The 25,084-nt window shown below is 37.0% G+C and overlaps 1 protein-coding gene across 2 annotated transcripts in view; it reads right to left on the bottom strand.

The window, feature by feature from the left end:
* The window catches only part of NKAIN2 (sodium/potassium transporting ATPase interacting 2), a 1,025,024-nt gene that overhangs the window by 24,790 nt on the left and 975,150 nt on the right, over window positions 1-25,084 (bottom strand). For both annotated transcript variants that reach the window (XR_008503244.2, XM_054492310.2), the window contains exon 5: window positions 3,272-3,332. Coding sequence is in view for 1 of the 2 variants with exons in the window: in XM_054492310.2 (XP_054348285.1) it covers window positions 3,272-3,332 (61 nt within the window). In the remaining variant the exon portion in view is untranslated. The remainder of the gene's footprint in view (window positions 1-3,271; window positions 3,333-25,084) is intronic.

Here is a 25,084-nt window from a genome sequence, read left to right as displayed (position 1 = left end):
ACTAGTCCCATGAACATCTGAGGCAAGCGTCAGTCTACTTGTATACAAAAATTTAAAAAAGAGTTCATATTTTGCCCACTGAGCAATAAGACTAACATGATAAAACGTGTCTTTGAGAAGTCTGCTTGTGTTTTGGATTAATAAAGGCAGATGTGGTGTGTGGTCAAGATACACATAAAAACATATATGTTATTTTTTGGAGTCTTTCAGGAGAAAAAGGCTTATTAGATGATTGAGAGGTAACTTGATCTTTCAACAGATATTGGTGACTTTGAGTCCCCTTGAATTTACATTGCTTTGTCCAAAACTTGATTTAGGGCAGAATTCCCTTAGAAGAATTCTCCAGAATATTAAGTGCTTTTTCCTGGAGGTGGCCAGGTCGGAGGGGGGTGGGGGTTGATGAAAGACAGGAGTCTTGTGTTCAAATATTTTGGGAGACTTGCATTAACCATACTTTTAATTTCTATAAATTGATGCTTTAACATCTACAAAATGACCACTAGTTGTTTCCAAGTAAGCCCTGGCTCATCCCCAAAAAACATGTGGAGACTTTAGATAGCCCTAAAACTATGCATTAATAGTCACAGTGAACATGAATTTCATGGGGCACCACTTTGCAACACAGCTAACCTATCCTAATAAGCCTCCTACCCTGCCTCATCCATTTCTTCTTGTAGGATTCGAACTAAAGGTTCTGCTCTCTCTCTGCCTCATGGCTGACCCCACTCCTTCCCCTGTGGGGCATGTGGTATTCTCCCCGGGGAACTGTGGATATAATCAAGCCATAGAACTCCTTCTGGTTTTTCTCTTTGATCTGTATCTGGCCTCAAGGTAATGTGATTAAAACAAAACTGTGGGTTAGAAAAAAAAAAAAAAAGGACATACTTCTTTCTGGCAGTACTCTCAGAAATGTTAATATATAAATGTGCATTCTAAATTTTCAGTGTCAAACTTACTTGGCTTTGGATTCTTTTTTTTTTTTTTTTTTTGAGCAGTATGTCTTGTGGAACTAGCATTTCTGAGATTTCCTTTGAAAGGTGCTATTCTGCTGAAATACTGATTATGCATGTAGGAGACATGGTATGTCAGTAAGTATTGTCTGAAGATAAAAACGCACTGGTATCGTTGTGAAATGAAATCAAACAACATAGCCCAGAGAAAGCCCAACTTCCATATGAAAATTAACTGGGGACTTCTCCTTCATCAGGGATTTAGCACACAGACACTGAAGGTAATATCTCAATGAACTTACATAGTTTGTTTGGTCCACACATTTTAAAATCCGTATATATTTTGCCCTTCCTAATCTTTGAATAAATCTTTTCTGTATAGGACAAGTGCTTACTGGATGTCTTCTCTCGTATATAGGCGCTGGGTACCTCAAACTCAACCTGTGCAAACTGAACTAGTGATCTTATTCCCATTTTTCTTCGCAAGTGGCAATTCCATCTACCCATTCACTTGCAGCAGACACCCAGGAATCTAACAGTCTCCTCCTTTCCCCTTATCACAGTACCCACCATTGCCCACTAATCATGTCATTTCGGCATGTCTCATGGCACATCTATCTTCTCTATCTCCAATACTGATCCTTGTCCAGATTCACATTATCTCATGTCTCACTTTCATGGTGTCTTAACTAGTTCTCTTTTCCCTAATCTTTCCCCCTCTTGAGTCTCTTCTTTATAATGATGCTAATGTATTTTTTCCAGAGTACATTTTTGATTATGTTAATCTCTTTTTATAAGCTACCTGCCCTTTCATCTGTGATTTTATTACATAAAGCCCAAACTCCTTAATCTTTCATGCCCATTTTTTTACTATCTCATCCATACTTGTTTTTCCAATTTTCTCCAGCTGTCTACCTGTAGCACAGGAAACAAATTCAGTCACATTAATCTGGCCGTGATATGCTTTTTCACCTTTTGCCTGGGACCACCCCTCACTTCCATACCAGCTACACAATAAAGATCTATTCATCTTTCTAGATCAAGCTCAAAAGTGTTCTCTATGAACCTTCTCCTGATCTCTTTGTTCTCTTTTCCCACAGCATGCACTACACAGTTTCATACTTATTTGCTCATATATTTGTTTTACCCTACTAGTTGGCAAGTTCCTACAGGTAAAATATTATGTATGACTCATCCTAAAATCTCCAAAGGCTGACATAGCACTTGAAACACTGAGGAATATTTTACAAATGCTTATTTAGTGAAAGGACCATTATTTCCTTTTATATATGAAATAAATTATATACTGTATACTTCTGATTTTATATCATGTATGAGTACGATTGAAAAGTGCCTCTTCTACATTAATCACTTGATATTGCCTCTTCCTTTCCAGTATAATTGGAAAGGGAAGAAGAAACTTATATTTATCTTTGGATGTTTTCCTCAAATCATCATATTCTCACCTTCCTCTTTCCTTACTGTTTCAAAAACCCAACATTATAAATATTTTTTGAAACCAAGAAAAATGATTCCCAATTCTGATTTTTCCTCAGAGTAAATGTAACTACACAGGCAATTATTCGTGATAGTACCCACAGAGAATAGAAGTCCTTTCCCCAGTTCTCCTGTTTTAGATCCTTAGGGGCAGGGATGGAATGAAACCTTCTACCCTCCATGTTTTGGAGGGCAGAGAACAACAGAGCCACTGGGAGGATTGTAAGAGGGTACTGTGATCTAAGCTCTGGATCAAGCAATATGTCTCAATGTTGAGACTTTGACATAGTTAGAGTTCTAGCCATTTGTATCAAACAGTAGGAACAAAAAGGACAGATGGACATTTGATTTCCCAAAGACAAATTCTCTGAATTAATCTGAAGTCAGTTTTTATAAGAATCTTGGGAACTATTACAAATTGTTGATTTTGGGGATTTGTAGTCTTGGGTAAAACTGGTTAGTTATCAATACCTAATAAATGGATCATAAAAAAGAGAATGGTCAAGTTAGCCACATTTTAAAATCATTTCCATCTCCAATCTCCCCTCTCTGTTCCCTACTAGAATTGTTTATAAGAGGAAACGATTTTTAAAAGGCCTTCAATGAAAAGAAAGAAGTTATGTTTTCAAAATGGGTGCTTCTCCATTCTTCAGTTTGCTGGATACTGTTATGAGAAACACTTTAGTCTGATGGGCACAAAAGGCTTATTTTCCATTCTAATGCTGTGTTGTGGGATCTTGTCTGAGGAATAGGAAGGCTAAGTAGGAGGCAGTAAAGGAGATGCTTTGAACTTGAAAGAAACAGAATAGAGTTTTAATACTTACAGCTGTCCTCTTCTTCAGTTATACATTTCACAACATAACAGGCGTAGATGAAACCTGCCAGCTGAAACAAAACAGAGATGCTTTAGACATCAGACAAAGGCACCAACACCAGACCTCACTGGGGAGTGGCTTTTCAAAGTCAGGCAGTTTACAACCAGACTTAGGGCTCCAACATGGCTCATCGGACTGGATCTTGACTCCAGTGTGGATTCCTGATTCAAATGATGCTCATCTGTGTTGTAAATAAATATATTACTCTGTTTTTCTCTGACCCGCATTTATGTGTAAGATTTGATCATTGCCAGGCAATCTAAACCAAATTATTTTCAATACAGAAAAAGACTTATAACCATTCACTAATGGATTAACATTTGCATTTGTGCCAATCAACTTCGTTTACTTTTCATTAGCTCAGAGCCTACGATTCTAAAATTTGGACTCCCACAGACCGTCAGAAAAACGCTTTGAGGGAAAAACATTAAGGTGATTCTGTGTTGCATGAGTTCTTTGTAAGGAAAATGCAGATCTGTAACAGAAGCCAGGGCATACTGTGTATAATTAAGACAATATGTTACAGAGAAGTGATGAGATGGACACCTATAAGTAGGGAGTATCATCAAAATGCATTGAATATGGCATTACACACATCGCATCATCTTTTCTGAAACACTACAAAAAGGTCTGTGTGCTTGTAAAGGAGCACAGCAAAGTCATCTGATCTCTCTATTTTCTCAGATTGGGTGTTTTTGTATTCCTTCCTATTAGTACAATATTTACTTAGTCAACTTATGAGCACTAATCAAAAGAAACAAATATAATTTCTGGATAAGTGGAAAACTATTTGTTTTCTTTTTTTGCAAATTGATCTAGTATGGAGGAATCCTTAAAGGTATGTCCTCAAAACAGTGACGAAGATTATTCACAACAACATTTCAAACAGGCATTGATCTGGCTGAGGACCGACCCCACACAATAACATTTAGTGTGGGGAAGAAAACATTAGGAAAAGCTGCAGTCTTCAATCAGGAAGCGAAAGCACGGGAAAAAAAGGAACTGCCGCGACAAGCCTAATGAAGTTGTTTTTCATTAGATGACAGATAGTGATTTTCTGGAGGATGTGAGTGGAACATTTTAAGTCAAAGGGTACACTAATAGGTATTTAATGAGCGCAGAACTGTTAGGAGACAAAGTGGCCTCGGGTGAAAAGAAACTTTTAAGGCCCTAATTTGGATTTGAGAGAGAAAGCACGTTCTGGCAGATTCTAGCTATCTTCCAAAAAGAACTGGCATAGGATAAAACAGTGGTCATTCCTGGACAATACAGGAAGCAGCAGTGACCACATTGGGGAGGCAGAGTTGAAGGAAGAAGACTTACACAACATAGTCTTCAAACACTTTTGTTTTCAGATCCTGGAGGAGAGGGAAGGCGTACCCCCTGCCCTCTCTACCCCCAACTGTAGTATCTGTACCAGTACACATTGTAGAGAGTCAAAAATAAATACCACTGATGCTATATCAGAAGAATGAGTTTTCTTTTTAAAAAATATTTTAGAAAACTCATCAAATCAGCATGTTTCTCTTTGAATTATATGTAGCTATTGGCAATAAGATAGTGATAGTAAGAACCACTTCTTTATATAATAGAGTCATCAAGGTCTTTGTTTTTATGGGACTTATTTTTAGAGTTCTGAGTACTAATTAAAAACCAATGTCTTCTCCTATTTTCCTGTTTGGCTTTAGCAAAGATTTTGATTTGTCCAAACTCAAATCACATAGTGATTTGAGCATTTTCATGGGTACTGGAAAAATAGAGACTATACTAACGCATCTTGATCTTTTATCCACCAGGACCCATGAAAATGCTTTTTTTTATGGAGTGAGCCAGTCCCATGGGTGCTTGCCATTGGTACTTGGATCTGGCTGTGTCTAGGTAAAGAGCCTATGGGTTTGGTTAAATCCCCTTGGTATTGCTTATAGCTTCACCTCTTCCTCCACATTGAGTTCTTACTATATGTGGCTAAATGTTACAGGTTTATCAATAGTTTTCCTCTTCTTTTCAGTGTTAAATGCTTATTAAATTATTTGTAAAGCAATTTATCCTAATTACAAACTGTTTTAAAAAAATTCTTACTCATCAATTCATTTCTTTGAAATGAAAATCTAGGTAACAAGCATCGATACATTCTGAGATCCATGGCCAATAAGTTTAAACTTCTCATTAAAGTGTCACTAGATTCTTGATTATTAAGTGTACTCTCCCAGAATGCAGCTAAGGCACTGCACTGCATTCTGCTTACCAGTGGTCTTTTAATTCTATTCATTTCATTCTTTAACTGTCTGGGGAGCTCCTTTGATATAAAAGTAAATCCTGCTGCATTTTGTTACAAAAGCTTGCTGATTATGAGAACTTTAGCTTTTAAATTGGTCATTTCTAACTACAAATGGAAATTTGTGTCCCCCAAATTAACCAAGATTCATAAACTCTGCTATCTTCCAGTTACCCTACACAATATAAATTTCTAATTTTATTTTACCTCCCCAGTGGCAATTTATAAAATTTATGTATAGAAACGGGTTTCAAATTATTTCCCACAATTCTGAATGTCTCTGATATGGTTTGGCTGTGTCCTCACCCAAATCTCATCTTGAATTGTAGTTCCCATAATCCCCATGTGTTGTGGGAGGGACCCAGTGGGAGGTAATCGAATCATGTCATGGGAGCAGTTACCTTCATGCTGTTCTCATGATAGTGTGTGAGTCCTCAAAAGATCTGATGGGTTTACAAGGGACTTTTCTCCTCCTTTGCTCTCATTCTTCTCCTTGCTGCCACCATCTGAAGAAGGTCTTTGCTTCCCCTTCTATCTTGATTGTAAATTTCCTGAGGCTTCCCCAGCCATGCTGAAATGTGAGTCAATTTAACTTCTTTCCTTTCTAAATTACCCTGTCTCGGGTATGTCTTTATTAGCAGTGTGAGAACAGACGAATCCAATCTCCCATAACACGCAACTCTGCTAATTGCTATTTGGGCTACAATGATGAACTAAAGCAGAGTTCTAGTCACCACTGACATTTTGGGTTGGGAAGTAATTTTTCATTGAGGCTGTTATGTGTTGTCAATGTTTAAACAATAACATCCTACGATCAAGACTGTCAACAATTGAGGCAATAAAAATATCTCTAGACATTGTCATATGCCCTCTAAAAGGCAAAATTTCCCCTGGTTAGAGCCATTGTTTGAGATATAGTCCTAGCTTTAAGGAGTTTGCAATTTTGTAGCAGGTATACATATAACTGTAATTTGAAGTAGATTTAGGTAAATCTTCAGAAAGAAGGAAGAAAATTGTACTCCTAATAAGTGACAACAAACAGTAGATTGGACACTTCCATGTGTTAGCCCATTAATCCTCACAAACACCCTTGGAAGAGCATTATATGTATTTTTGCTGATGACAGGCAAAATGGGATTTGCTTTTCCAGAGTGAGATTATCAAGCAGGAAAGATAGGGGTTGTGTTTAGGTAAGAGCCAGTAGTTACATCTGATGACAGTTTGGGGACTTCATACTAGAACAATGGAAGCAAAGCTGTGAAGACCAGATTAGGGCCATAATCAGTGGGCCTCCAGTGTGTCAAATTGCCAATGGAACTATGCCATTTTTCTACACAATAAGCTGAAGGAGCACCCCCTACAAAAGTATAACGTTTTTCATGGGTCCAAATCCTTCCTGATGTGATACTTGACTTCCTTTCTAGCCTCATTTCTCACCAATCCTTGTCAGAATTGATGTCAGTAGAAAGCTGTTGGTAGCTTGCTGACATCTATCAGGTAGCTTTCCCTCTCTGTTCCTTAACTCATTTTCACGGTCTGCCAACAAAGAATGCTAATACCCTGTACCTCTTCCTTCCCCTCCCTACTCAGCCTTGCACCTCCAGTAATGAGTAATTCTAACTCATTCTTTTTTTGCATTTGTTTTTGAAAACAGAGTCCTGAGTTGCTAAGCTGGATATAAAGCTTTACATGGCAGTACTGCCTGCTTACTTCCCAGGTCTTCTTTTTAATTTTTTAATTCATTGTTATTTTAAGTTCTAGGGTTCATATGTAGGTTTGTTATACAGGTAAACTTGTGTCATGGGGGTTTGTTGTACAGATTATTTCATCTCCCAGGTATTAAGCTGGTCTTAAAGAATGAGTTAATATCCATCAGGAAAAACAACTAATGGATACTAATTCATTATTTAAGGCTGAATAAAGGTGCTGCTTCCTCCAAGAACTGGTAATCCATTCTCGGAGTATGGTGCTTGGCACTTTTGAGATAGACCTTGAGAGGTGGGAGGGCTTCAAATGGAATAAAGAGGGGTACGGAGAGATGGAGAGTACATCTTCCAAGTGGAGTTTAGACTAGAGCTGGGAAGAAATAGGGAGGAGGAAGTGGCCCAGTTCAGAGAAGCTTGGGTGGTATAAAGGGAAGTAACAGGGCACAAAGCAGATAATAGAGGCTCATGTTGAGTGGATATGAGTATCTGCAATTGAAAGAAAATAATTTTATTTTGTTCCTGATTTAAAGATGCTTAGAATAATAATGGAAGGGACCTGTGGCATTATCCTAGGCAAACACACAATTATCCACTAGTGACAGAAACAAAATATTCTAGTTGTTTCAGTCTTTGTCATTCAAAGCAGAGCTAAGTATACATTTTTTTATTTTTATTTGTCTTTTCACCTTCATGTATCTAATGTGATTTGTTCACTTCTAATTCACCTGATAAGGAATTACATATCATCTTGATATTATTACTGACTGGAAGGAAATGATATTTTCTCTCTATAACTAAATCAGATTAAAATTCTTTTTTGTGTCCACAAACCAAATTATGATTGTATGTCCCAGAAATTCACTTAGAAGCTAATAGAAAAAATGAAACCAAAGCCTTTTGGTAAGTATTTTAAAAGATTTAATTGTAATAATTGAAAAGATAGCAACCTTAGTGTTTAATCTATTACATTCTGGATTTCGGTTTCTAGGAAGTTGGAGTAATGGGAGGGATACCTTTCCCTATCTTTCCTATTAAGTACAACTAAAAACTCTGAACATTATATATATATAACAATCACAAGAAGACTTTGAGGCAGACCAGCTATGGCCTTTGGTACTCAAGAAAGTACATGAGGGTGAATTCCATCATTATCATTATTATTATTTCATATACACCAGATTTACTTGGAGCTGAAGAAGCCTATAACTCTGAAATAGCAAAAGGTACAGATTTTTTAAAAGCCCCTATAAACACTTGCTGTCTCTAGCCAAAAGACCAGAGAAAAGGGAAAAGGCAGCTCAGCAAGACAGAAAGTTTTACAATGATAGTACCTGTTTGTTTTAGCCAACACCATAGAAAACAGAACAAAACAAAACAAAAACACAAAAATTGTAGCCCCACTCCCCAACCACAGCAACAAAGAGTAGGGAGCCAAGACTTCCCCACTGCCTCATGAGTAATCCAGACTTTTAGCCTCACTCTCCAGTAACAAGGCAGACACTCTCTTCTCCCCACTGGGGTGATGTCAGTGGAAGCTTAGTAGAAGATCAGGACTTTTACTAATGCCCAGCAGTACTGAGGCCAGTCCGCCACCCCCGTGGCATCAGTGAAAGCCACCTTGGAGCAGTAATAAGGCTCTTGCCAGATATGGAGCTATCAGTCAGAGGCTAGTGGGGAGCAGGACCTTCCACAGCCTCCCAAACTTAATGAAAAGCCCTTCCCACCTTGAGTCTCAATGGAGGCTAAGTGGGAACCCTGGACTTCTATCCCCAATTGGCAGAAATAAGTCAGCATCCCTCCTTCTCCTATCAAAACAGCATCAGAGGAATCAACTAAAATGAAAAGTTTAATTAAGATCTAGGGTCTCATAGCATAATACCCCAAATGTCCATGTTTCAGTTAAAAATTACTAATCATACCAACAATGAGGATGGCCTCAAACTGAATGAAAAGACAGCCAATATAACCTAACCACAGAGGTGATAGAGATATTAAGATTTTCTGACACATATTTTAGAGTAGACATTGCAAAAATGCTCCAATAAGCAATTACAAATATGCCTGAAATAAATTAAAAAATTAGAAAGTCTCAGCAAACAAATAGAATATATAAGGAAGAACCAAACTGAAAACTTAGAACTGAAAAATGTGGAGGGGACAGAGGAAAGAATCAGTGAACTTGAAGACTGAACAATAGAAATTACCTAAACTAAGAGACAAAGTAAACTGGAAAACATGCACAGAGCCTCAGAGACTCATGGAAATAACAAAAGACCTAACTTTTTTTCCCCCCCCACTGGAGTCCTGAAGGAAAAGGAGAAGTAGGTCAGCACTGAAAAAGTCTTCAAAGAAATAATGACTGAAAACTTCTGAAATTTGGCAAAGGACACAAACTTACTAATTCAAAAAGCTTAGTGAACCACAAACAGTACAAATCTAAAGAAATTCATGCCAAGATGCATGACAGTCAAACTTAGGAAACCCAAAAACAGATATCTTGAAAGCAGAAACAGGGAAACATTTATGGACAGCCATTCTGGAAAACAGTTTGGAGGTTTCTTTACAAACTAAACATGCAACTACCATATGATCCAGAAATTGCACTCCTACCCAGGAGTGCAATTTTATCTCAGAGAAATAAAAACATGTTCCCACAAAAACCTGTACACTAATATGTATAACATCGCTATTCATAATAGCCCCAAAGTGGGTGCAACCCCCGTGTCGTTCTGTGGGTTAATAGTTAAACAAACTGTGGTATACCCATACCATGAAATATTACTCAGCAAGAAAAAGGAAGGGATGACTGATACATGCAACAGCCTGCATGAATTTCCATAGAATTGAGGTTAGTGAAAAAAAGCCAACCCAAAAAGGTTGTATGTTATATGATTCTAGTTATAGAACATTCTTGACATAATAAAATTGTAGAAATTGAGAACAGGTTGGTGGTTTCCAGGGACTAAGGAGGGTGGGTTAGAAGGAAGTGGATGTGGCCATAAAAAGGCAACATACGGGATCCTTGTGGTGATGAAACTGTTCTGTGTCTTGACTGTATCAATACTCAGATCCCAAAAGTGAAGCTGTACTAATTTTTGCAATGTAATACTATTTGGAGAAACTGGGTAAAGTGTAAACAGGATCTCTCATTTTATTTCATATAATTGCATGTGATCTATAATTATCTCACCATAAAAGTTTACTTGAAAACTACCACATTTTAGGACACTTTTATTTATGTTTAAAAACCTTCATATTACAATTTATGAATTATAAATATATCTAAACCAAGTAGATATGCTTGTTTTCTTAAGTACAAAGAGACATTTTAATTTTGTGCCTTTATGCCAACATGATTAGAAATGAGGAGTAGCAACACTGCTTTTTATCCACAATTATCTCACATTCCAAATAAATTGGTTGTATGTTTTATTTAAATTAAATAATCCAATTTTGTTCTGAATTCATAATTTGTAGGCTCTAAGCCCATGCTTTTTGTAATAGGAATTTGAACAGAAGGATATTATGCACACTCAAAGTATAATTTTAAGTTGCAGATGATTTTTACTTGCTCTTTTTCATCTTATTCCATCTACATAATTTGAGATTGCTTCAGCAAAGGATTGAAATGTGATTATATCAGTGTTATTAATGAAGGTCTTTATATGAAGTATTTTATTATGTGGGCTGGTATGTCATCTCTATTGTTTACCAGATGATTCTTATCTCATACTAATCCATTGGCTGGACTATTGTGGAGCACACTGCAAATTTTCTCTGCTACAAACAATCCAGGTGCAGTTATCAACCTGCAATAACACATGGAGGATTGCCTCCAGGGCTATTGTGAATGTTCACAGCCTACTGGGTCAGAAAAGCTTTTCAGAGGATCAGAAACATATCTTAATACCAGCCTTTAGGTATTCTGCTGCATCATCAAGCATGACTGTATTAAACACTTTTTAAAAGATTAAATAAAACTAGACATACATGCAAACTGGTATTATCTACTTTAAGTTGGGAAATAGACTGAACTAAATGCCAACACTGGTTTACCCAATCATTCCTGTTATGAAATATTCTCTGGAAACTGGTAGATTTCTTCAGTCCAAACTTATCAAAAAGTTATCCTAGTTCAAAGGACTCTGGTGTATTAGTAAACTGGGCAGAGCAGAAGACACTCAGGCAGGATGAAAGATGGTTAATAACATTCAAATGTCATTATGATTAATACCTCTCTCAGGGTTTAAATATCAGATTCGTTTTTAAAACTATTGAGAGCAGTAGTTCAACCATTCCATACATGTGCCGGTTCGGAGATGATCAAAGAAATGGCTAATCTAGTGCAACAGAACTGCCACGAAATTGCCTTCCTGTTTAGAGATAAGAGCCATAGGGGAGTCCTTAACCAAAACTATTCATTGAAAATAATTGGGAAACATAAAAAGCAACTATCAATAATACCATACTATTTTAATGGTAAAGCTAAGTTTAAGATTGTATGTTTGTAATGTGCAAAAGGAACTCTGATTTATTCATAATGAATCATTTGAAGCAGAAAGTATAATTTTAAAATATTGTGTAAAATGTACATAATACTGTCTACAGAATTTTTGAACAAAATCACTACATAGCTCTTTGGGGAGCAAATGGTACAAGTAACATAATTTTTGCTCAGAGATAATAGGGTACCAATAGCAAAATTAACTATACAAAAGGTAAGGCATTTGTAAAAATAAATTTGCCCATATTGAATATTCTCTAACATTAGTAGACAAGGCTAAAGAAGGATCCTTGTATTTCACTGGAAGGAGTATGCTGCCCCAGTGATGACAATGGGAATACAAGGCCAGATTTCTCTGTAGAGACTAGGAGAGAAGATTATTTGTATTAAAATACTTAGTTGCAAAAATAACTGGCATTAAATAGGTGCATTTGGAAAAAGAAAGGGGCTAAAACTACGTTAACATTTCCTTCTTTTTAGAGGTACTAGACTGGAAGATAAGGAAAGTGTGGAATATACAATGCATCTGAGACTTCAGCACATATCCAATGATCAAAAATAATGCATTGATTATATTACACAAAAATGATGTCAGTAGTACTCTCATTGCACTAAAAAAGAAAAAGTTAAACTCAACGGAAACATCAAGACAAATCGGCTAGAGAGAAGAGTGACTTTAAAATGTTATCGTAAACTCAGATGTATTATTAGGGTTTTGAAAATACAGTTAAGTAGGCACCTTAGAGCAATTGGTCCCTTTCCCATGACATCTGTGGGAATAAGCTTTATGCTTATGAAAAGGTATTTTATGTGGCATCCAATAAAGCGTGCCTCTGAAGCAAAGTACTTGTTGCAGTATGCGGCAAGGAAGATGAATGAGAGTGAAGGTAGGAAAAGAAAAAGAACTCTTCAGGGGAATAAAATGTGGATTGGGGAAGACACAAATTTGAAGACCATTTTTTTCCCAAGGCAATTTTAAAAAGCACAATGCTGAATCGAAGTGTCACTTAAAAGGCCCATCAAGTCTATCCATGTGTAGCAGTATAATCTAGTTGGACTGAAAAACTTTGGAGTCAGAACTTGGCTATAATTGGTGTTCTTCACTGACCCTTTCTTCCTTTCCATCTGAGTTACCTTCTTTTCAATATAAATCTTTGATTGTCTTCTTTCTACGTAGCTCATAGCCAATGCAAGGGTGAAACAGAATGTCATAAACCTCAGACTGAAGGGATTTCATTAATTACTAGCAATACCATTATTACCGTTTGGGAATATATAACCTAGGAAAAAGTGCAATTGTATTTCTGTATATTACTTTTTTATTTTTCGTGCTTAAACCTCAAAACCAAACAATCATCTAACCAACCCCTCACATCCTGGTAACAGCTGGGAGGTAGGAAAAGAAATGCCAGTGATTACTATTTAAAGTAATAGCTGCCATTACTATTCACTATATTCTGGGCATTTGGTAACATCTCTACAGCCATTCTGCTCTCCATTCTTTCCAAAACTAAGGAGACAATTTCTATCATCATTTATTATTTATAAATGAAAAAACTGAGGCTTAGAGAAGTTATATAGTGCTCTCCCAAGATTCAGACATAATGAGATGACTTGATTCATGCCTATGGGTCCTAAATCCTATGCTTCTCATTTTCACACAGTCTTCTTAGTTTATCCAAAAGGCAAAACTGACAATACTCTCAAGCGAAGGGAACATAAGATTATAAAAATCTGAGTGAATTCACATTCACTTAAAAAAAAGTTAAAATTAAGTTCACCTAGTTTTCCAAGTCGGAAATCTGGATACAGATGATAATACTGAGCTTTGAATTAGCAGAGCTTGGAAATCATCAAGAAACAAAGTGGCTCAGCTACCAGACAAACCACAGAGGAGTTTAATACTACTTGTGGGAAACCTGGAGCATGTAGGAGAATGCACGTGCTCCTCCCACTCATTTAATTACCATTTCAGTTGTTCCGACTCATCATGATTTTATAGTTCTCCTCTGAATTGCTTACACGTGCTTCTACACACCAGGGTAGGCTTCTTATATTAGATATATATTGGTGAGTCACTAATTGTCTTCAGTTTACTGCTGGTGAGCAAGGCAAACCTCGCATTAGGTGGAGAGTCAGATGAATGGGATGGTTCTAAGAGCCTGAAAATCTAAACGATAGCTCTTTTTGCTCCTAAGATAAAGACATGATAGCAAAGTATCGAAGGACATTCATGATTTGGCTCAAGCCTATGCTTTCAGCCCCAACACTTGTGGCTCCCCCTTACTCTTCCATATTAAATCTCTGGCAGTTCCTCTACTATACTTGCCACGCTGTTTGATATCTTTATGTTTTTGAATAAGGCATTTCTCTGTCCAACAAACGACATTTATCACCATATAGTGAATGCCTACATGAAACATGAGCTACTTCAAGGCTACTCCTCAGGGAAATATTTTCTAAACACTAAAAAGCACAGATAGGCATTCCTCACTCTCTGTGCTCATATAGCACCCTGAGAAATACCTATATTGCACAACTTAATTCATTTTTGCATATTAATTCTTAAACTGGACTACTGGACTATCAGCATTCTCTAGAGTAACCAAGACTATTTCTACTACCCCCGAAAGTTCCTTCTTGGCCTTTCATCCTCACCACTCTCCCAACCCTTACACCACCCACCAGGCCACAACTGTTCTGATTTTGATAACCATAGAATACTTTTGCTGGGTCTTGAACTTCATACAATAGAATCTTATTGCTTGGTGTCTGGCTTGTTTCATTGAGCATAATATAATATCTTTTAGATTAATCCAAGCTACTGCATCTATCAGTAATTCATTGTTTTATTTTCAACTGGCATTCTGTAAGTATGTGAATATAATTTTATCAGCTAACTTTTGATACATAACACACCAAACCAAAATTTAGTGGCTTAAAGTAACAACCATTCATTTTTGCTCATTGTTTTTTAGGTCAACATTTTGAATTGAGTTCAGCCGGGCAGTTCTTTTGCTGAATTTGGTTGGGCTCACTCATGAGTCAATGGTTGACTGTGAATCAGCTAGGTAGCACTTTTTTTCTGGGGCTTGGCTTATTGTTAGGTGGGGGTGATGAAGTCAAATAAATGGACCCCATATTTGTGGTCTCACATATCTAATCATTCATCAGAACAATCTGGGCTTGTTCACACTGGTGTGGCAGGCTTAAAGAGCAATAATAGTAAGGTGCACTTCTCAGGTCTCTATTATGTTTGCTATCATCTCAATGTCAAAATCAATTGGAGGCCATTATAGCAAAACCCTTCCATGATGCCACAATTTATTTACTTACTCATCTGTTAAAGGACATTAGGCTCTCAAGGATTAACTGGTTTTTATTTTCAGTTACTTCCAATCTTATATCTTGAACTAACTAATTTAAATAATTTTGCTTTAGGATTTCATGATTAAATAGTGACAGGAGGACTTCCTTCCTTCCTTCCTTCCTTCCTTCCTTCCTTCCTTCCCTCCTTCCTGCCTTCCTTTCTCTCTCTCTCTCTCTTTCTCTCTCTCTTTCTTCGTTGGAGTCTGGCTCTGTCGCCCAGGCTGGAATACAGTGGCACCATCTCTGCTCACCGCAACCTCCACCTCCAGGGCTCAAATGATTCTCCCACATCTCAAAACCTCCCAAGTATCTGGGATTACAAGCCTGCACCACCACACCTGGCTAATTTTTGTATAATTTTTTAGTAGAGAGGAAGTTTTGCCATGTTGGCCAGGCTGGTCTTGAGCTCCTGACAATATATTTCATCTAGTTTACAGGCCCAAGATGAAGATAAAAAAAATCATAACTATGAATGCACTTTGAGCTCCTAGGAGAAGCAAAATATATATTAATTCTCCTCATTTGTAAATGTTCATCAGTTTTTGACTCTATTCAGCCATTCCTACAAGAAGGAAGGTAGTTTTTAATGTCTTTTTTTCTCCCTAGTATATGTATTAATTGGCTCAAGTGGTTTCTGATTTTTTCTTTTTTTTCCTTTAAGCAGGCAGAGGTTGAGAATGGTTAGCTAATTTAGATATTTTTTGGAATCGCCTTCTAAAAGAGAAGTTTAAATATGGAGATTGGAATTGCTTCTTTTACTACTCAAATTTTAAAAGTTCTTTAAGAGTTATTTACCTATTCTTTATTAGTAAATATCACTCATATTTCTGAGCTTGAATTTTCTCCATACTTATATCAAACTAATTCTCTCCAGATCATCAGTTCTTACTTTCTCTTTTCAATTATTATATCATTAAAATTTTTAATTATACACTTGCCAAAAAATATCAAGGAGAATTCAAAATTGATGACTCTATTAAAGAAACAGAAGAGTAGGAGAAGAAAAATAATTTGATAATTTGTCAAATATCAAAAAAGGAGACTGCTGAGAATTGTCCCCTATGCAGGGCTTTTTTTTTGAAGTATTATTTAAAAATTGCTATCAAGTGTTGTAAGAACCATGTTTTTGTTCCTTAAACTCGGCATTTTAGTATCTCCTTTGACTCGTAATTTTTTTCCCTTAACTTCAGGAAAATATGTTTTCCATTCCATTATATTTCTGACTACATTTGAAAAGATACAGAGGCATGAGCTTGTTATAACCACAGCATCAGAGCTCAGGGGGAGAACAAGCTGTTTGCATTTTTTTCTTGCCTTTAAAGATGCCGTCATTATCACTAGTTCTCCCAGAAAAGAGAAGTTTGATGACAATCTGTCTATCTCCTCACTGTACCTTTATGACTTCAAAATTGTTAAAACCTCATTACTGGATGTCATCTCTGTGTACGTGTGTGTGTGTGTGTTTGTGTGTGTGTGTGAATGTGAGTTCTAATAAAGCAAGAAATACTGAGTAAGAAAGGACATTCTGCTGATTTTTGTGGTCTTTTATGAAGGATGGCTGAATTCTATAATTAGCCCCAGTCTGCTTCTGCAGGTCAATTTTCCAAAATTAGACAATGTAAGAGAAATTTTTTGTACCTCACCTCTTCCCTCCACTCTAAAAGGTCCTCAGCTAGAATTTGTTTGTGACTATGATTCCTTCTAAATCCCTTTCTTTAGATAACTCTGACTCCCAATGACTTGCAACTTCACTATTCCAAGTTATATATCACTTTCAAACTCCACAACTTCCTAAAAGGCAGGCAGACTTTGCTGTTCCTCATCTCTGATGAATATATTCAATCTGAGAATATTAGTGAATAATAACAATTAGCATTAGTATAGTATTCATTCTGTGCCAAGCACTGTTTATGCATAAATTCTTACACCTCACAATCACTTTATGAGATAGGTATAGTTATTATATTCTCTTTATAGATGAGGAATTGGTGGCATAGAGAAGTTAAAAAGCTTCTTCAAAGTCACCTGCTAATAGGTAGTGGAGCTGAGATTCAAACCCAGGGTGACTGACTCCAGAATCCCTGTTCTTAACCACTCTACTGTCTGCCAATCAAGCTCAGAATGCAAAAGGCTACATTCTCCCTGGCATCCATGGGCATTTTTGACAGCTCTTTAGAATATACGCTTCATAGACTGAAATTTCTTCCTTTATATGTAGCTGATTAGGAAAGTAAACATAAATAAATACACAAAAGCATAACTTTCCATCTGCACTTTAATATTATTTATTTATTAAAAATCTGAATTATACAGAATAAATTCTCATATTTAAATCTTTAGAGAATACTGAAAAATCTGATCACATGACCATATATTACCTTGAATATGTTTTATTTTGAAGAGGTAAAAATTTTAGGTTGAAACCAACTATTTCTCTTTATTAATGACAATATAACACCTAAGCCTTTAATCTAAATTGCATATCTATAACTAAGATAAAATATGCTATGACTAAGATGAATATAGACACTCAGCAATAGAAAAATGAGACCTTCTAATTCTGCTAAATGTAAGTAATTGATAAAAGACTACTTGGCACAAAAATATATGAGCAACTGTCAATCTAGAGTGCCTATAATTTGAAACATAATACTCCAGCAATTGTTAAAGAAAAAAACAGTGGAAACCATACTTTTATCTCTTAGAAAACACTGTATAATAGAAAGATGTGATAAAAATTGCAGTGTATAATAAGAGAGTTCAGGCTATATTAAACTGGAAGTGTGGATGAATACAAGACTATAGCAGAAAGAAAATGCACCACCCTACCCTTAAGAGCTTTAGCTATTTGTAAGGCAAGGGCATCCTGCCCTTGCACCTCCCAAATACATACACATATCACGTGCTATTTGGAATTAGGTAGACTACAGACTGGAATGATGATGTACTTCCTCATGACCGTTCTGTGGCTATGGTTCCTGTCCTTGATCTAAAGCAATGTATTGAGTGATTGGAGTGCAAATAAAAATGAAAGGTGAAGTGATCCACTTCCTACTCTTGAGTTCTTCTAGTCTAGAATTTCTGCTCTTTTCATACTCAAAAGTCAGTCTCAAGCATGGTATGGTCAGCAAAAAGCCAGTGTAGGGTACAATAAACCCAAGGGCTATTCAGTGCTAAACTGCTGGGTAGAAATATAAAGTCCATAGTTATGCAAAAATGTCCATGGAGGCCTAATGAATAACTAAGCTAAATTAGTTTTAATCATTGCTTACAGGATGGACAGTATGAACACAGATCACTACATATTCTTTCAGAACAAAAACTCCTCCAATCCAAACTGCAATTGGATTTAGGAGGCTAAGGTTTGCTTTAATTTCTGCCAGAGCTGCCAGCCTCAGGGAAAAGCAGCAGTGTACTGAAGCTGGCACAGGAGTGGGGTACTTCCACATTACCAGATCCGCTTATGCTGTACAATGACAAACTTTTGTTGCTGCCCTTGGCCTTGACCCTTTGGACCCTTTGGATACTATTGGTATTTCAGCAGCTTGTCCTCTCTAAAAGAACAGAAATGTTCAGGATAGTAAACGGAAAAAAAAATCATTATTTCAGTTAAATCAGTGTCAAGAGGGTTCTGAAGCTGTCCAGTGCAGTAACCCTGACTGATAGTTTAGCTCCTTGCAGTGTTATCATAGCTAAGATGGTAGGGTCACTGCTCACGTAGAGTGTAAGCTTGATGTTGCAGGTATTTTCCCATTTCACAGATAATGTTCTCTTTATAGTCACATGCAATTACAATTCACTTTTACATGATAAATTGCAAAGTTTTACCTGTATATGACTATATCCTATTCGAAGAGTTTTTGAAGGAAAATGAAATGGGATTAAATAAACAGAAATAATGTAATGTTCTGTGGATGGTCAAAATCTCCTATATGATTAATTTAGAACTTGAATATACTACTTAGAGATGACTTCAATTTATAATAGAGGTTTTGTTGTTGTTTTTAAAGCTGTCTTGTATCAACTTCTTAAGTAAAACCATTAATTCAATGAATAAAAACAGAAGTTCCTTTGAGGAGATTAAAGGCTGGCTTCATCCCAAGAAAGCTGCAAAAGAAGGTTCAGAATGGCTTGGCCCAATCGGCCTCCTGCAAAAGTGGCAGATGGAAAACTCACTTCTGAGTTCCACATTTGCCTGTCTCAAATATTGTCTGAATATCTGCTTTTTTCCTCACTCCCAGTCCAATGAATACTCAAGAGTTCAAAAGCCTGTTGTTAAAAGAAATGAAGCATTGTCCTTTCATGGAAGTAAAAAATGTGCTTGAATTATTTGATTATCAAATATTGACTGTGCCTCTTCCACACCCTATGTCCAAGTGTTGTGAAAGCACAGATGGTTTAGAGGTCAGGAAATTAAACCTTTCTCTTCTCTCTAGAATTGGAGGTTTATTTTTTTAAAAATCATCACATTCATTAACAGTATCCTTGGTGCTTGTATCTTTGGACAACAACTGTCCAAAGATACTGTCAAAGACACAAGATGTTGACAGTATCTTTTTTTTTTTTTGAGATGAAGTTTTGCTCTTCTAGCCCATGCTGGAGTGCAATGGTGTGATCTTGGCTCACTGCAACCTCCACCTCCCGGGCTCAAGCAATTCTCCTGCCTCAGCCTCCCAAGTAGCTGGGATTACAGGTGCACACCACCATGCCCAGATAACTTTTGTATTTTTAGTAGAGACAGGGTTTCATCATGTTGGCCAGGCTGGTCTTGAACTCCAAACCTTGGGTGATCTGCCTGCCTCAGCCTCCCAAACTGCTCAAATTACAGGCGTGAGCCACCGTGCCCAGCCAAGGTGTTGACAGTATCTTTGGACATACTTGCGTGTCTGACTCCCCACCAGACATCTCCCCTCAGATGTCTTAGTAGACATTTCAAACTTACTATGTGCAAACTACACTGCTGCTCTTCTCCCTAATACCTGACTATACCTAACTGTATCCATAGCTGTTCTGTTTCAGGTAATGACAATGCCATCCTTCCAGATGTTAAGTCTCAAACTTGTGGACTCATCCTTGACTCTTCTTTTTCTGACATTATAGAACCAATCTGTCAGAAAATACTGTAAGATTTGCCTTCAAGGTATACTCAGAATCTGACCATTTTTAACCATCTGCACTGCTATCTCCCAGGTTCAATTTGCCATTTCTTTCACCTAGGTCACTGCAATAGCCTCCTAACTCGTCTCCCCACTTGCAACAATTCAGCCTTACTGACAGTCTACTTGTAGCACAGCAGCCAGCCTGATCATCTAAGAATGTAAGTCTGATCATGTCATTCTTTTGTTCAAAATCTTCCATGACTCTCCAATCTACTCCCAGTAAAGGCCAGTGTCATTACGGAGGCTTCCAAATGTGACATAATGTGTCTCCCCATTACCTCTTTGACTCAGTCTCCTCCCCTTGTTCTCCTACTCACTCTTCTCTAGCTATCATGAGCTTCCTTGTTATTACTTGAAAATACAAGCCCATGGCAGCTTTTAGGCATGCAATATTCTCTCAGTATCTCTTTCAAATCTTGTTCAAATGTCAGTTCAGTGAGGTTTACTTTGATCATTCTATTTTAAATTGCACCTTTCTTGGCACTCACACTACTTCTAACCCCACTCTATTATTTTTCCATAGTAATTTAACCCGATACATGAGAAAGTCCTTTTTATTGTGTTTCTGAAGTTAATGTGGTTAACCTGGGTTATTTTGGCACTAATAATCTGGATAGAAATTGCTGGGTCTGGTCCCTCTTTGAGAAACTGAATATAACTTGTAATTTGTACCTGGTATTCTACTTAGAAAAATTCTCCCAAATTTTTCCCACATTCAAATTTACCTCCATTGCTATCCAGCCTGCAGGCCTATAAACCCATCTCCAAGGGTAAAGTCTTTAACCTCTGAGCCATAGCTGATCTTTCATTCTGGTCCGAATGCTGTGTCCTTCTGTTTCTTTTCTTCATCAATTACCTCAATTTTCCCATTCTACCATTCCTTTCCCCTTGGGAAAAAAGAAATGCAAATCTTAAAAAGGCCTCCAGTGACCCCCCCCCCCCACCACTCCCACCTCTTCTCTCTCTCTCCTCTTTCTCTTTCCCATTTGCTGCCAGGCTTGTTGAAGGGTTATTCTACACTTGCTCTTCGTGTGTCTTTTATTCCACAATCCAGAGCGGTTAGGCTTCCACTTTCTCTTCTATCTTAAAACGGTTCTCACTAGGAGGATATCTAATGACATTCAGGATACTAAGTCCACAGAAAGTATTCAGACTTGACTTTATTTGGCTTGGCCAAGTTCCAACACCACTAAAAAGCCTCTGGGGTCTTGAAGTTCTCACATCCCTCAGCCTTAGTAACAACAGTCTCTTCCATTTTTTCTCCCATCTACTTATGAATTTCAGTCTTAGTTTTGGGTTCTTTTTCTTTCTTTTAGATTCAGGGGATGTGTGTGCTTGTTTGTTACATGCGTATATTGCATACTATTAGGGATTGGGCTTTTAGCGTACCCATTATGCAAAGAGTAAACATTATACCTGACACATGATTTTTCAACCTTTGCTCCTCTCCCATCCTTCCTGCTTTTGGATTCCACAGTGTCTGAGTTTTTTCGTTAACAGAACTTTAAGTAATTGTGATCTCTAAGTTGTCTCCTAAGCCCTCTTTGCTTCTTCCTTTACATATTTCTCTATTCGTTCCACAACTTTCACTGTATATGGACTTAGCCTCCTGCAAGTCATTGGAGATCATTTTAGTGAGAACAGTATTTAATACGAGGAGGTGGGGAAGCCAGATTTCTCTAAGTTATGAAATGAAAAGCATGTGAAAAGCAAGTGTAAAATAATCCTTTAAAATCATGCCTGCACATGGGAAGTAGATTCCCCAAATCCACATGTGCTGCTGATATCTCCCTTCAGTGCTCCAGGCTCTAATGTGCAGCTGCCCGCTCGGCATCTTCACTTGGAAAAACTCTGTGTGTCTCAAACTCATCATGTGCAGCACAGAGTCCTCTTCGCCCTCACTCTGGCCCTCGTCTCTTGCTCTCTGTCACAGGGAATGGCACCATTGACTATTCCATTGGATTATCCTGAATCTCAGAGGTTATCATGGACAATGTCTACACCTATACTTCCACCCTACAAAGCCCTAAGTTTCTACAACTAAGACCATAAACTCAATTATTTCTTTTCCAACCTCATTGCCACTGCCTCAGTCTGGCAGAGTGTATGATAAGAGGTTGCCAATTCATTTTTCACAATGCTTCTGAGTGATCTTTCTAAAAATGCAATTCTATTATGCCATTACTCTTTAAAAAATATCTTTCTCACTCCTTCATGACAAAATTCAAATTATTTTACCTGGCATATGTGGCATTTTCAAAATTTGCCTCCTGACTTTCACACCCATTATATTTCTATTGCACTGTATGTTCTAGTCTCATTGAGCTACTTATAGTATTCATAAATGCCATTCTCTCTAGCAACTCCTCTAACATCTATCAGCCCTTGCCCCTGCTGTTGCATGAAGGAGAACCACTGCATTCACCTAGAGAACTCTTCTGGCTTCTTCAAAACTCAGCTTAAGTGTCACCTCCTCAGTTTTTGCTGGGTGTTTTTACTCTAAGAAATAAACTCTTTTTTTAAAAAAATTTGGATTCAGATTTCATTAATTTCAAAATTGATTCATGCTCACTATAGAAAAAGTAGAAAGAGAAAAAGAGAAATTACTCATAATTCTGCCATTTATTTAATCTCTGTTAATAGACTATAATCTACATATAAAAACATAATTTTGCAAAAATGTTAAATCCCATTGTATTATATATGCTGCTTAAATCTACTGTTGTCCCTCAGCAAAATATCATCTTACAATGACAATAATAGAACTCTCAATCATTTTTTGTAATGCTTACATATATTTCCTTATATTGATACAACAAAATCCACTCAGTCTCCTATTTTCAGGTAGCTTCAATTTTTTCTGTAAAAGACATATCCTAGGGAAACACACCTGTTGGTTCACTTATCAATTTTTTTGAGGGTATATTATCCCAAATGAAATTGCTGGGTCATGGACACTTTAAAACGTTTCATATATTATGCAAAATGTTTCTTAATTCTTCTATAAACAATATGAATCTCTGTGTTAAACATAGCCTAAACTAAATAAGACATATCCATAACACTTTTTGGTTTACTTCAAAGGTACAGATTCTCTAAAATGTCTTATGGTGAAGCAACTGTCTTAGGCAATACACCTATTTACGTTAGCTCTCGTTGGGATTAGGAGTAAGGGCTTTTGGACTAGTCAAGATACTCATGGAATTAGGATCTGCAGGGAAGTCTCATAGGAGGTTCTGAGAAGCTTTATAAATAGAAACTTGCAATTACCAGTAGCTGTTAATTAATGATGAGGTCAGCTCTTCCTAGATTTCCTCTTACTTTCTTTTCTTTACAACTTTCTGGTTCTCCTGATATGGCAAAGGAAGATGAACTGTGCACATGACTTTTTTTGGTATTATTTTAGTCATAGGGATGATGGAGAGTATGCTTGGAAAGAAAGCTCTCATGAGGGCAGCAGATAGAAAACAAGTAAGAATCATTGGGCTAGTGTGAAAGTACCTGTCACTCCTCTGGAGGCTTAATAGTCTTTTAAGTGGCCTCTGGTACACTTAAAACAGTCAGATCATAAGAAGTGAAATAATGAATCAGAGCGTGGTTAATAACAGAAGGCAGACTTCAGGCAGTTAAAAGAAAAGGGGAAAAAACTAAAATAAGAGAATAGAGTAAAATGTGTAAATTACATAAGAAATCTTGAAATAGATGACATGCAGAGGCAGTTAAAATAAAAGATATTGTCAACCTAAAAAAGGCAGACAAACCCCTTAATATCTCTCTCCAGGAAGCCAAATTATCTTGGGAAATGGAAATGGGATTTGAAGGTGTTTTTCAGCACATTGTACACAGATACACAGTGAGAATTTCGCTAAGAGATTAGTGAGGTTTTATCACCTCCTTTTTCAGAAAGGCTGAAATGAGTGTAAGGGTGTGAATGGAGACTAACAGACAGGAAACAGAAAATTCCCAAGGGGAAGGCTGTCTGACATGAGGGAAGCCAAGTCCAGTAGGAAAAGGGCTGGAGTTGCATCCAGGAACAGGTGATACCAATAACATATTGCAAGATTTAGTTAGGCAGTTTTAAATTTAAAACGTGATGTTTTCATGTTTTTAAGGTAATGTTTACTTTGCTAATGTTTTCCTTTTCTCCTGTTAAAGCAAATATGTACTCTATTTTCTCTAACCCCTATTGAAGCTGACTGCTCTCATTTGAGGGAGCTATTGAAGTGCTGACAGAATCTGTCTCTAGAGAGGGCCACTACCTGCCTGCAACCAAGTTGAAGATAATAAAGGAAAAGAGATTAACTCTTGAATTTCCAGAAGAAGGTGTGACATATGAAACTAAACACACTATTCCTCCCTCTTCCACATTCCTCTACCTAAAACAAGAATGTCAATATAGAGTGTGCTACAGGGACCTAAAAATTATCTTATCAAGTCATGAATCTTCATGTTAGGTTTAGGATTAAGGGTTTGATTTTTAAAAGCAAATAGGTCTTGAAGTTGCCAGGTAAACCCATCAATCACTTGTAAATGAATCTAGCAAACTCAAATGTCGTGAACGCATTTCAATTCCTTTACCAACTGATGTGCCTCTACTAGAACAATAAGTAAGAGGAATCAGTAAAATGAAGGAGTGTATCTTTTAGGTGCATTGCTTGAAACAGGGAAAACAATCTTCCTCATGAGGAGACATGGAGAATTCTGAGTTCTTTTATAATCTTTCAAAGTTAATCTAGTCGATATTTCCAC

The sequence above is a fragment of the Pongo pygmaeus genome, chromosome 5 (assembly GCF_028885625.2).
Source record: "Pongo pygmaeus isolate AG05252 chromosome 5, NHGRI_mPonPyg2-v2.0_pri, whole genome shotgun sequence".
Lineage (NCBI taxonomy): Eukaryota > Metazoa > Chordata > Mammalia > Primates > Hominidae > Pongo > Pongo pygmaeus.
The sequence above is the reverse complement of the archived record's forward strand: the minus strand, read 5'-3'. Positions and strand labels throughout refer to the sequence as shown.